Genomic DNA, 14831 nt, shown 5'->3' with positions numbered 1-14831 from the left:
TCTGTGTGTTCGTGCCCCACCATACTGACCACAGTTGGCCTTTCTCACAGGCATGTATAAAGTACACACTGTGGTGACTGTAGTGTTCAGCTGCTGTCGCACCACAGGCTCCTCGTGTTGCTGCTGTTCAAGCTTTTTAAACTTTTATCACCGTAGACTTTACAGGTTTTGTATTTTTTTAGATATCATATGTATGGTCATAAACATTATAAACCTATTTCCCCTCTTCTGTCTACCTTCCCAGTTCCTCATGGGCAATGCTTTTGTATGGCCTCAGCAGCACAACCCCTTCCCCGTCTCTCTGGGTTGCCTATACAAGCCTGTGGACGATGTGTTTAAGCTTAATGCTGCTGGACTGTGGCTTTCTTTGTGAAGGACTTGGGTCAGATTTTCCGTGACAGTCCAAAGGATGTGACTTTATGCACGTTCTTGAGTGCCTCGGCTCAGCGCCTCTCTCCACTCTGAGAACAGAGAGCAACAGTAGCTGATGTTAGACTAGAAATAGTCTGCCAACATAAACTCACCACCAGCTGGTCATCACAGAAGTTCCACTGAGCTTCTTTAAATAAACCTCAATGAGATCAATTAAATTGAACTCTGATTCTTTCTTCAGGTCGAGAGTTCTTTGTGGGCCTTTCGAAACGGACCAATCAGAGAGGAGCAGAGATCCTAGCAGATGCCTTTAAGGTGAGTTTCAAATAAGTGTATCAGTATTTAGCTGTAAAATATTCCAATATGTTCGTTAGCTAGTCGCTAACTTAGTCTGTCTACCATGGTGGATATTTAGAGCTTTTTTGCTGAAAACATCTGTCTGCTGCAGCTGAAAACAACACTGAGAACAGTGATGTTGCAGGCTTTAAAGCTCTGGAGAACTGAGAGGAACTTAGTTGTAATTCTCTGTGGTTGTGTCTGACTGATGCCTTATGAAAAAATTGATAGAGAGTAGCTTTAAATATCAATAGTTGTGCTTTTGTTTCTTTAAAGATACATACTAGCATATGAAACGCTAGTTTTAAGACATAAAACTGATAGTTCAGTTCCAAAACTATAAGCTAAATGACTTTTGTTTCAAAAGGTGTATGCTAACTTGGCCAATCATTATGATAATGTATTGAATCGGCGTGTGATCTGGGCACATTACTACTGTATATGAGAATGGAGGAACATTTTAAAAGAGGCTTTTTTCTTCTTAAGTATCTTAAATGGTCTCCAAACACGAGCCTGCTGTGAGCGATCAGACATCACAAACAAGAAAAGAAGAAAAAAGTATTACATGTTATCAATCATAAAAGCTTTACCACCAGGAAGATAACAGCATCATCACTTCATCAATCTTGATTTTCTCATTCTCTTCTAGCTCCCCTGTCTCTCTGATTCCATTTCTCCCTCCATCCATCTCTGTCTCACTCCTCCCCCACCTCTCTATCCATTATACTGTATATATACTGTATATAAAGAGAGATAGGGACTTTTGATCTCAGTGGGACTTTCTGGTAAAGTAAACTCAAAAATATCCATCCTCCATCCATCCACCTCTGTCTCCAGTTCCTCTTTCCCTGCATTCACTCGACTCTGTTGCTGGCTGTGGATGTCTGACTTCCAGTCAGTGTTGAGGCGTGCTGTACAGTACATGAAAACAAGAACTGTTGCCAGGAGTTATGGAAACCCTACCACACATCCTATTGTCTGTATATGAAGAGAAATTGATGACAAAGATGCAAAGTACCCTGTTGTTTTTGTAAGCTTGCATGTTAGCAAAAAGCTGTTTCGCTAAAGAATTCATTTCAGATGACAATGGCCATAAACATTTGTAGGCAACAACAACAAGTTACAGTTATATTGACATAGAAAAAGGATCAACCAGAAAGATAAATACTGCAGAATGCAGCTAAAAAAAAATATTTCTGTGTTGTTATTTAGCCCCACTGAAGCGCAGCACTCTGACATTATTGATCGATGGCTGCAGCTGTAAAGAGTCCCAGTGGCAATTAGTCATTAGTGCCCCGGTCCAGGCCTCAGCTGGCTCTGAGGCATTTTTAATCAGCTATTGATGCAAACCTCTGCCACATCTGTACACAGTGATTAGACAAGCAGCTGATGACACTGATGAAAAATGTGATTTTGGAGGGAAAGACCTCTCTTGTGAGTTGCTGTGTGAAAACCTTCATCCTGTGCTGCTATTAAATCAACCTGTCTTTAAATCACTGCTGCTTTAACAGTGTTGACGTTGAGAACTGAGAGGAATAAACAAAAGATGTCTCTCCTGATTCTTATCCATCACTGATGACTCCTGTTTGTAATCATCATTATCATCAGTCAATACTGTCAAGTTAAAAATTACATTTAAAGCTCATTCTTCCACTTTGTAAGTAAATGCTGTCTTCCTTTGAACGACTTTGACTGAAATTAATTTGACTGTCGGCTAATTTGTCACTTTGATGATTGAATTCATTCATTATTTAGCCTCCGGTGAAGTCTTTATAAAATACAATTTAAAACTTGAGAATGACACCTGTTATTAGTCCGGTCTTTTTCCTCTTTAAAGTAAACAAATGTGACACAATCACTAACATCCCTCTCCTTAATAAGCTGTCAGATGATCTCACGTCAGAGAAAAACATCGATCTTACTTAATTTTGAGGTATTGCCTGTCTAGAAAGAGCCTGATAAAGTGTATTACTTTGTGCCAAAGACTTCTGTTGTTGTCCAAAAACTATTAAAAACTCATCAGTGACCCACCGGGTTCCTTCATCATGATGAATGTGGACACATGTTCACAGTCCTGCTGCTGTAAACACTCCCATGCATGCCAAATTGGCTGCTGAAATTTGTGCAATATCTACCTCTGCTTAAATGTTCAGTGTGGCACATTTACAGAGATTCTCAATATTCATTATCACGTTTTCATTAGTGGATAATGACCTGAAACTAAGAACTGTTGTGTTTTTGTTACCTTAGAATGAGCCTTTAAAATCTACAGAGAGCGGGTCCTCTTGTAAAGTAAGTGTGTCAGCCTGATCCGTCTCTTTTCAACCCTTGTGGATGTCATTTATTTTGCATTCTACAGGTCCCATATGGCATTTCCATGCCTTTTTTTAAATTATAAAACAGTTGAAAGTATCAGCCCTCTTGATCCACGGAGAAATGCACGCAGTCCATATTCATACACTGTGCCTTCAAATGAGCTGTAAGGACTTAAGTAAGGTTGTGATGTCACAACTAGCCCTCAGCGGTGCCCCCAGAACAGCCATGGTTGTAAAAAACACCGGCAGAGCTGGTGCTTAAACATGGCGAGTGGTGCCTGCTCAGGCCTTTGAGAGCTGACCAATCGGAGCAAACTGGGATTTCTTTGGGGGGGGCTTTAAAGACTCACTTCAATGCCGACTGAATGAATCTCATGCCTCACATTAATGGGGATGAGGCTATGTCTTGAACACCAACAATCACCACGGCATCATGCTGGAAAAGGGGAGAAAATGTGTGTCCAACCATGTCTCATGTCTATGTCACTGCCGACCTGAGCTGGAGCAGATAAACATCTGTGACTACTGCGACTACTGGCTACTGATTCATTTGACTTGCGAAAACATGCCGATTGTCCAGTTTAAGACAAAAGCAATGTGTTAGTGTTGCATTTGTACCGTGTGAAAGGGATATATTCCTCCTTACTGACTCAATTCCATCTTCCAATGTGTTGTGGCCTGATCTCGAAAGCCTCAATGAGCTCAGCGATCACCGCCCACATATGACTCACACATACAAAGGAAATACTTCACAAAATACCCCAAAGAGTGCTGAGACAACAGATTCAGGCTAACTGTGAGGATTTAGGCAGGCAGCCTACAGACAGGGTCACAGGGTGGGTCACAAACACAGACTGATTCTATCTATCTTGTTTACTGTTATTGTAATGCGGAGGACTTTCATGCCGCAGACTTATGTGTGTTGCTTTTGGATTTGCTCTGAGAGGCCAAATCAAAAGAGAAAAGCCGGCTGACTCACAAGTTCAGAGGCGAAGAGTTCAACACATTACGGTAACCTGGCTGGCCTCATTGCTGTGCCATCTGTATCTGATTTGAATTCCTCATTATGGATTCCTCTGTGTTTTCTGTTATCTTTGATAAGACAGGACTAAATGATGCGTCTCCAACAAATGACACTCGGAAAAATTGCTCGAGCGTCCATTATTGTTTTTTCCGTTTTTTATCTGATCGATGCCTCCTGTTGCTGTTTTTTCCTTTCGTTATCAAATTAAAGGATCATTTTGTTGCCAGGTTTGTTTAGCACTCAGCAACTACATACAGATGTTGAAGCTCTTTTCTTTACAGTCCTTGCAGAGGTTAGAGTAGATGGTGCTGTTGATTGAATGAGTTCCAGTAATATGGAGGCCAAATCGCTTTTCTTCTTCTACCGCTCAGAGATGTTGAATCCTAATTTTTACCAATAAGGCACAAACTTGGACCTCAGCAGTGAAGCGCAGTCTGCTATGCCTTTGGGTTAGTCAGTAGGGTCTGTTCAGGTCATTACACGGCAGTATATAAGCTTGTTATTCCAGATAAAAAGCAGCTCTGCCTCTCCCTCGATTCCCCTGATGGATTCATGTTGATAAGGAGAAAAGTATGACTTCTAATTTTACACTGCAACAAAACTTCTTGCTCATGGATAAGGGATGAGGAAAGTTCAGATTACATAATTCCCAGTTGTCCTTTCTGCATCTGCTAAACAAGTACCAAGGCAAGAGTTCAGGAAAACATCAAGAATGAGGTAATTTAGATTTTTTCTTATGATGAACTGCCAAGTGCTATTCTGTTCCTCAGTCACAATAACTTTCTCAGTGAATCACAGCGCTTTAATTGAGCTAATGGTGCAGTGCAAATATTGACCTGAACGGTGTTAACATATACTTGAATGGAAAATGGAACGATGGAAAATGTACACAATACTTCATAGCGTTTTATGAAGCTAAGAGCCATAAAAACCCATTCAAAACATATTATGTGATTAAATAAACACATGGATGTCAGTTGGAAGTTATTTCCTCAGGCCGACACCAAAATTTATACGGTCATATAAATGTATTCACGTAGATTCAGGAAGGAAAGGCCTTAGAAAGTACGCTTCAAGTCTCGTATCCCCTCGTAATTCAAATTACAGCTCGGTATCACTTCAGCGTTTACAAATCTCGGCAGCACTCGGCTTTGGCAGATCTCAAAAGGCTCATGGTATGTCCAACTGTCACACACTGTGTGTCTGTGTATCAAATGCTCAGTCAATCAACTTGAATGTTGAATTTCTTCCAGACCAGTAAATCAAAATCAGAACAAAGTCTGTGGTAAAATGATGTTGTTTCAGCAGGGTGTGCTAAGTTATAACTCTTCAATTATGGACCTCAGGCTTTAACACTTGCTGGTATTTTAATGAAGGGATCGGTCCAAAATCAGCTCTCCTCTATACAGTACTGCAGAAATCATCCTACGTTGTAGTAATATGAGCTATTTATCAATAAATATGGGTGAAATTGTTGGCTGAATGCTGCTTTTATCCTCCTTCTGAGAAGTTTGGAGATTTACTGGTGCTGAAAACTAATATTTCCTTCGTCAGCGTCTTACTATGAACGATGGAATCTTACACACTACAACATTTTCTGCCTTGGTTAAAAAGACTTTGGTCATTTAACATGAGAAATTTCTGTTTACATTGTTTTTCTCCCTGCTTTTCCCTTGAAGTGGGCAGGGTCATATGTCCCTCTGCACCAATCAGAGTTTACTGACATTTCAAACAAAATGTGAAGACGGTTATCGTGTCCTGTCAGTTAAATGTGATTAAACCACACCCATACATTCTCAATTGGGAAAGTTTTTTTTTTTATACAATCTTTAACTTTGACTGTTGCTTATTTAGCTGGGAATATTTAATATTATACAGAATTACTTAAAAATAATAACTCTCCAAGGTGTATCCCACCATTGAAATACAACAAATATACAAACATGTGAACACAGCCCCTTACACACCAGACATGATAAACAAAAAGTACATCTGCATCCATTAGTGCCAAACCATAAAGAATAGTCTGATGAATGTATCTATCATATAGTTATTTTCTCCTCCTATCACATGCTTTATAAAGAAATTCAAAAAACATTAGCCCTAAGGTATTCAATTATAGCTGCGTTCTCAGTACCTATCAAATCGAAGGCAGGAACATGAACTTTTTGAGGCAATATTTGTAGTGAATGATGATTTGAAGGACATAATAAAATACAAATTGTTTTCATTCTCCCACTCATATAGCTCACAGTATTCACAGATTGCTTCATCTTCAATCACACCTCTGTGTTTTCCCGGTTCAAAATGTAGTGGTAGTGTACCACATCATAACCGTGCCCAGAGCAATCTCTGAATTTTAGGTTAATTATACTTAACGTATTTTTCACATTTGATAAACAAACAATAACACGTCTTCTGTCCATCATTGTGTGAATTCAGCCTAGAATTGTTACGTAAACTCCTTATATGACCAGTTGTTTTGTAAGACCAGGTATGCTACATCCTGTAGCCAGAGAGAGCCTCTCCGGTCAGGCTCCTACAAGCTGCTCTGTAATATCCTCATGATGCCAGGGCTCACTAACATCAGCTTCCAGACACTCCTGCTGCTTCTGTTCTGCCCCTGAGCCGGCCACCGCTTCATTTTAAAGGCTGCTTCAGGCCCAGTTTAATGACATGGCATAAACCACTACAATGCTGTTTGAATTTATTAGAAAACCAAAACATCCTTTCACTTACAATCCAGTTTCCCAAAAAGTTGTGACACTGTGTAAAATCTAAATGAAACCGAATGTCATGGTTTGCTAATTCTTTTTGACACACACTGTTTTTTTATTAATAATTCCACAAAGACGATATATCTTTTGTTTAACCTAGTTGATTTTTGTAATGTATGCTGATTCTTGTATAAAGGATATTACTGCCTGGGCTCAGCACACGTAAAACTGTTAAACACAGTTTGTTTGTACATGACTGCATTCTGGTTTTATTTACGTTTACACAGCGTCCCAGCAGACAAAGGAAGACTTTCATTGAGCTGTCACAGCAGCGTAATCCAGTCCTACCTTTATGAAGATTATCTTATTAGATTGAACTTCATGTCATTCGATTTCTGATGTTTGCTCTGTGATTAGCACTGTTGCCTCACAGCAAGAAGGTCCTGGGTTTGAATCCCTTTCTATGTGGAGTTAACATGTTCTCCTCGTGCCTGTGTTGGTTTCCTCCTGGTACTCTCGTTTCCCCCACCATCGGAGCCGTTGAGCAAGGCACTGGCTCAGAATGTGGAGTTGGGTGCTTTATATTGGCTGCCCACTGCTCCCACAGGATGGGTTAAATGCAGAGAACCAGTTCCACTATATTGTTTGTTGTTATTGTTCTGCTTCTTCTGCTTCTGTACATAAAATTATAATTGCAGGGAAACCCCATGTGAAAAGATGCTCTCATGTTGACACCACAAACCCAAAGTGATTTCTGCTCCATGAGGGGCCATCAGCTCGTCCTGTCCCATCTGCAGGAAGCTCATCATCCCTCAAAATAGTTTTTGCTTCACCTAACTGTGTTGTGTTTTGCAGGACTATGCCGTGTCGACTGTGCCTGTGCTGGAGGGGCTGCACCTGAAAAGTTTCTGCAGTATGGGAGGACCAGGCCTCATTGTCATCGGCTCCAGTGAACCGGCACAGAAAGCCCTCAAAGTATGGACATGTGTGTATGTGTGTGTTGTACATGCAGTAAATGCATCATCTGTTGCCCCCCCCACCAGCTATAGTCATGGAAACCAGTAAATCAATGTACTGCCATTGTTTGTGTAACTGTGACGCACATTGACGCAGCTGAGTCCTGTCCCTTTTTTCCCCCCTCCCGTTCTGCAAAGTATTCAGCAGGAACAACACTACAAGACAGGACATCACGCGTGTTGATTCAGAGCAGACTCGCTGATTTACGGCTCGACTGCTGCTTCCCACTTCAAGCGCGTAGAAACCACCTGTCACCTTAATCCCTCCTCATTAATTCATATTCTCGGCTAATCTGAGGGGATTGCCCCGGGCGCTCTCGCTCCAGCTTCAGTTACAAAGGTGTTGTCCTTCCATCAAACAGCTTGAGCTCATTAACGCATAAGAGGAATCGATTGAGCTCCATCACAGCGGCGAAAGCCCTCAGAAAGTAAACCCAGGGGATGCTGAAGGACTCGACATGTAGAGGAGGGAGTTTACACCCTGACAGAGACAGATTGGTCCTTCTCACACGGAGAGCAATGAATATCAGCTCATCCCTCTGAGGGTATTATCCCTGAAATTCCCAAACATCAACACGTGAGACAGTATGTGAACTTTCTAGAGGGCATACAGTGTTTGCACAGCGTAAACACACATACTGTATGTCTAATTGCATAAGTATGGAGCACGGACACCCTTGGCCTCGTCAGATCTTTTCTGGCAGGGCTCTCACGTGCCTCCTAGTGTAATACCCCCCTCTACTGGCCCGGCGACACAAGGTTATCTTAAGTCAAGTAAAAGTCAGTGTATCTCAGGGGCAATTAAAACCAGACCATCATCCAGCACATCCTAATGAGGTGAAGCACTTGAGAGCAGCAGAAGGTCAGGACTTGTTGGTTTGGTAAGCATGTTTTGCATCGCCGAAGTCTATACACAACAACTCAAGAATCTGCACAAACACACTCGCTAATTGATTTTATATTCCAGCATCGACTCATTAAGATTCCTGCCTGTTTGATCACCCCAGTAATTAGCTACTGGAGCGAGGAGTGGCCGTTAGCGAGACTTAATGACAGGCTGCTCGCTTTCTAATTACGGCTTACGTCACCCTCTCTTGCAGCAATTAGCTCCTGTTTTAAAGGACTTTTAACGACCCTGGATTTGTAATTAGGTAATGTTCTCTTTGTGGGGGGAGTGAGATCTCATGAATGCCGTTTTAATGAATTCAAAGTGCTTGTTTTGGATGAGGCTCCTTTGCCTGTGTACCCTTGGACAAAGACACTATGAACAAATTAAAGTTGGAGCCCGACTAATTCAGTTTGTCTTCAGGGAGCTAAATTTTGCTGCTGTAGAATATTCACTGACAAGAGAGGAGGACCAGACCTGTTTGCTGCATGTGTTTGGACTAAAAGATTTATAATTGGGCATCAAGGCTATTAATTCTTGCACTTTGGCTCTGTCTATATCAGAGGTTGTTTAAACAATAACTCCCAGTGCTCAGCATGTGTATACGTGCAGGCCAGGTGTCGTCTCCTGTCTGTGTTTAGCTCTCTCGCGGATGGGAATACACGTTGACCGGATGGATTTCGTCATCCATCTGCCGCTGTCACTGCCAAGCTTCACTCATGAAGTCATCATCCCGAAATACCGCCTCTGTCAGAGGCTGCAGCAGCACCCACTCCCTGTTCGCTCACACACTGCCCCCTCCCTGGATCGGACTCGTGGACAGCGTTCTGGCTCACCAGTCAGCCCCGCTTGATCCATGAGGTCATTACTCTCTATTGGTCAGGGTTTGATCTTCACCTCAAGGTTGTTTACACACTTGAGTTTTATATATGAGGTGACAACATGGTGAAGGTTGTATTCTGGATGTATGATGAAGTGCTGATCGCAAACATGCTCATACACACAATCAAGTGACCGATATCGATACATAAATCAATGGGTTATGTAAAATATTAACTTTCTCTATGTGTCCTTCCCAGTGATGTCAGAGCATTCATTCATTGAGTCATCCAGCTACAGTGTCAGAGAGCAGCTGATAACACAGTTTAGGTCACAGATCTGGGGTCTCTGAACTGTCCAAGACATTGGACACGTTCATAATCAAACAAGACTCTGCCTGGAGAGCTCAGCCAGCAAACTCAGTAACCTCTTTTAAATGTCTTTCATCTTGTTTGTATTTTTGGTTATAAGACGAAATTAAAGCAACACTATGCAGGAATTGGCATTTTGTGCAGTCTGGCACCGCCAACACTCTGAGTGCTACACCACTAACAGTTTGTGAGATGTATGTAGGGGCTAACTACAAACAAAACTGTTTACTTCATAATAATGTTATGTGTTGGAAACTTGTATGTTACAATACATCACATATTGGAAGTAACTTGCCCAACACTTATTATATGTCTTATGTTTTGGATTAAATGTACTTGTATTATTTGTTTTTAGTGTGAAGCACTTTGTAACTTTATTCTGAAAGGATCTATGTAAAGTTGTTATTATTATAAGATAGAACTTTATTAATCCCAAAGGAAATGATTGTGCCAGAGATTGCAACAAAAACTTACATTACAATAGAAAAAACTGTTACGGCCAGTGGGTTCCCCGGGTCAGGGTCACACACTGGGCTCATTTTAACACAATCAGAGTATTAAAATATAGTGTTTAGGAATAATTATTATTACTATTATTGTTAGATAAAGAGTCTACAGCCCCGCTTACAGCTGCACTTACACACACACACACACACAATGGTGCTTTGAGAAGGATGCTAACATCAGTATGCTAACCTGCTCAGTGTTACAGCTATAATGGTCAACATTTTCACTATTTTAGCTAACACTTTACACAAAGTACAGCTAAGGCTGATTTGAAATTGGGAATCATTAGTTTTGCGGGTTTTATTAAGTCATAAAGTATTGCTGAGAGGAAAAGACAAGATTCATCCTGAGGGAGTTACATACTTAATGTCTATATACATCTATATACAATACAGACACACACACACACACACACACACACACACACACACACACACACACACACACACAGAATAGTTGTTGAGATACGTCAGTCTGGTCTAAATGGTGGACTTGCAGACCAGCAGTCATCCCTGGAGTCATCCCTAGCGTGGCTAAGAAAATTGCAGAGCTATTATATGAGGAAGAGGACCATATATGGAGTCTGAGCATTAGGTTTCTCGCCAGTAATGTTTTCAAGCCCCTGAGTCAGCTGCAGAGTCCAACAGCAGCAGCTGATACTGTATCATAGATTAGAGAGTAGGGTCTCTGAATGTTTGCCTTGTTTATGGATAAGATAATAAGAAGATGAATTAGGTGAACTGTTTCAGGGCACTTTTCTGAATCCTGTTCTTTTCTCAGTATTATCAGAGATGTTCTATATCCTCTCCTCCCCTTCCTTCCCTCTTAGTAATCCTCCATTGGTTGCCTTAGGGTGCAGCCATAAACACTCCCAACAGACCAATAATATTTTCAGAGTGAAATGTGTGTCAAGGAGCCATAACAAACATTTATTGTACATCGACAGGAAGCGATTTCAGCTTCATTTCCCCTCAAGAGTTGGAAGCAGTCTCAAGTAGGATTTGCGTCTTGCATGCTGCTGTTGTTCATCACTGAAGAGACGCATTGTAAAACTTTAAAAGGCTTCCTGGGGCAGATTACTACAATAAGCCTTATAAATATTCATACCAGGAGCCAAAATACAGATTACGCTGATGACCTCGGTGGATGGCATCATGTCCAGTAAACTGTCAGTGTTTTCTGTCAACTGGTCAAGATTGTCATCGCACAGGGTGGATTTTATTACCTTCCAGTAAATATTTTGTTTTAGCAGCTCTGACAGAGCTCATTCTGCTGCCCAGTCACCACTCTGTGTATTAACTGGAGCTCAGCCACTGTCCAGAAGTAAGCTGCTGCTGATTTTCTGTAGCTGTACCTGGTGGAGGGCCAGGATGACTATGTAGAACACTTGTTTCTTTATTTTTCTTTGAAAACAAGCACAAATCTGAGGTGCATTAATGATGTCAGGCAGCAAACTGATGTTAGCAAAAGCTTCTTAAAGTCTCATTTAAAAAGTGTTTAAAGCGTTCAGTAAGCAAGATGATGATCACCTGTTTTTTATTTCTTGAGCCCCGAGATTTGAATAATTAAAACATCTTGGTACCAAAATATACATGAGCTAGTAACCTGAGCGGTCGCCACCCTCTCACACAGCACAGAGGACTAACTGTTCCATTAGTCAGTTGAATTTTTCGAAGGATTTAATTGCATTTCATGGATCAGAACTTTACACGGAGCACGATGAAACCCTGCCGCGGGACATTTTCCTTACACCCCGAATAGTTTCTCTTCTACGTTTTTATAGAGAAAGTGAGATGTTTCAGAGACAGAGAGCGGAGCAGGAACGACTGTGATCTTTGGTGGAGTCGACGTTTATTCTCCCCTCTACCACTCTTAATCCCCCTGTGTGTGAGAGACCGTGTTGGCGGTCACGCACATGGACTATGTTTTCATTTAGGGCTGCTGCAATCACCTAACACACCCACAAGTGACCTGGGAATGTGTCTGGTCTGGTTACACACACACACACACACACACACACACACACACACACACACACACACACCGCACAGCTTGTACTCCACCCTGCAGCCCTGCAATGTCAGCTGCTATAAAGTTATTATGATTTATTTTGCATTGACAGTGCACTGGCAGGGCTTGTTAATTTACTGTTTATAAATCAAACAAGAGTTATGGCCTATTGGATGCATAAAAATATTAGTTAAGCTTTCTCAGCTTGCGATACTGGTGTTGTAATGCATGATTTCCTTTTTTATTCTTTATTTTTCACGTCGATTTTTGCAGAGCTACCATTGATGTGTTGGTTTTTGTTGCACTTCCCAGAGATCACTGCTCCATTTAACAAGTCCAATCCTGTGACAACTTTTTCCCTGGGATTTCTGTTTAATGATGGGATTTACTACTCATACTTACCACACAATTGTTCTTCTATTTATTCCAACCTAGCGCCGTTTCTGCTGCCAAAAACATAAAATGTGTCACTTCCTGTGTGCCAAATAGTTTTTCCCAGGAAAGCCCTGACTGTACTTAAAACGGCACATTTTCTTTTGGGTTGAATCAGTTGGCAAAGACATCTTTTTACATGACAATGAGTCATATTTTTCAGAGTGTAAGGTGTTGTCATGCGATTGATTTAGTGCGAAGTGATACATTTTGTGAGAGAGCTCACACAGGAAAAGGTAAACGCCCCTGTCTTCCATACAGCAGCAGACCCAGGCAAGTGAAATGAAAACATATTTGGCCCATTGTGCTCACAAACCACACACTTATCTCCCACGTTTGTATCCGCGTCATCACATTTGCTCACTTCCACTCCTCCGAACCTATACGTGCGTCAAGCAGACGTCACACATTGTGGCTGCAGTGTAGTCCTATAGGTTGCATCTGCTGAATTTCATGAGTGAGGAGTCCGAGCTACAGAATTAACATTTTCGTTCAGCTTTTGATTGTGACCTTCTCTGACTCATTAGCAGGCCCACACATGAACTCATCTTGCCCACAATCAAAGATGAAAAGATGACAGAAAGAGGAGCAGTGGACAAGTGCAAAAAATATCACTCCTCAAAATACCTTTTCTGAATGTTGACGCATTGGATTTTTTTTAACTCGCTCGCCCCTCCCCTCCTCGTCTTGTCTCTGAGGTATCCGTCCGCAGATGTTCTGCTCATAAACATTAAAAGGCACCTGCCTCTCCTCTGGTCATAACATCCTCACCCCCCGACTTCCACTTGGCAACATGGGCGTCTTCTCAGCCTCTCTTCCCCCCACCTCCTGTCCCACCTTCACCTCCTTCAGATTACATAAATAACATGACATCTGCTGAGAAAGAATGTCTGTCTGCTCCTGTGTTCTCCATTAAGCCCCCCTCAGGCCCCAGAGTGGTTTGGCCAGGGAAAGATGTGGTTCTGCCTTTGACATTGTGGCCTCGATTCTGACTCAACGTGTCTGATAATCTGAATAAATGCTTTCTGTCTGTCTCTCTGAAAGTCATGTGGACTCCCACAGCCTGTTGGTAGGTTACCTAAATGTCTTTTTCCTGTGTGTGTGTAGATCATGCAGCAGATGAGTGACCATCGCTACGACAAACTGACTGTGCCTGATGACTACGCTGCCAACTGCATCTACATGAACCTACCTAATAAGGGGCATGTGCTGCTGCACTGCACGGCAGAGCAGTATCCAGAGAGTGCTATGGTAATGCTCAGCTCATTTCACATCCACTCACAACAGCTTTGTCTCACGCATGCAATCACACATTCATTCACAGTCCTGAGGTCACACCTTTGGGAGGAAGAAACGGTGTTGGGACAGTCAGACTGGTTTAGTGGCTTAAATTTAAAGATCACTTTTCTTTGTTGCTATCTATCTTTAACAACTAGCTAGAGACGGAAACCCTGCAAGAATCTATGTGATTGTCTCACACAGACCACTGCAGGTCAACCACAACCAACACTTGTGTTTTATGACAAAGGAACGTGCAGATTTATGTGAAGTGACCTTTTGTGGACATGACTCAGACCACAGACCAGTCCTTGTGTTTGGGCATTTATTCCCTTAGAATCATCAAAATAAATCTTCATAAAACTGCTATGATCAGTATTTTTCTAACATGTTTGTGAAACTCACTCATCGTGTCCGCAGAGCTGTTTTGGAGTCTTTCAACCTATTGTTTTGGTTTTACAGCCTGCATATTTACTGCTTTGTTTCAGTCTCACCACTCTCATCGGTGTCTGTGAAAAACATCCCCACTTCTCTCACTGATAAACCCCGCTGTATCCGTCCTGCTCAGCAGTATACAGCAGACAAAGTTAGCAACTAGCCAATGAACATAGACAAGCATTGAGCAGCTGAAGGGTCTGATATTTCCCCCAGTTACAGACCCAACCAGAAGTAAAAAGGACTTCAGGTGAACCGAATCTCAGTCCCAAATTAATTTTTTTTTAGGTGAAAGTATGTAAGTGTAGTCTTT

At 41.7% G+C, this 14831-nt stretch overlaps 1 protein-coding gene across 3 annotated transcripts in view; it reads left to right on the top strand.

The window, feature by feature from the left end:
• The window catches only part of ddah1 (dimethylarginine dimethylaminohydrolase 1), a 92177-nt gene that overhangs the window by 68757 nt on the left and 8589 nt on the right, over positions 1–14831 (top strand). For all 3 annotated transcript variants that reach the window (XM_084355681.1, XM_084355682.1, XM_084355680.1), the window contains 3 exons: positions 614–687; positions 7620–7739; positions 13913–14056. In XM_084355681.1, the coding sequence (XP_084211807.1) occupies positions 614–687; positions 7620–7739; positions 13913–14056 (338 nt within the window). The remainder of the gene's footprint in view (positions 1–613; positions 688–7619; positions 7740–13912; positions 14057–14831) is intronic.

Source organism: Pagrus pagrus (assembly GCF_965226575.1).
Source record: "Pagrus pagrus genome assembly, chromosome: 6".
NCBI classification, from domain to species: Eukaryota; Metazoa; Chordata; class Actinopteri; order Spariformes; family Sparidae; genus Pagrus; species Pagrus pagrus.
The sequence above is the reverse complement of the archived record's forward strand: the minus strand, read 5'-3'. Positions and strand labels throughout refer to the sequence as shown.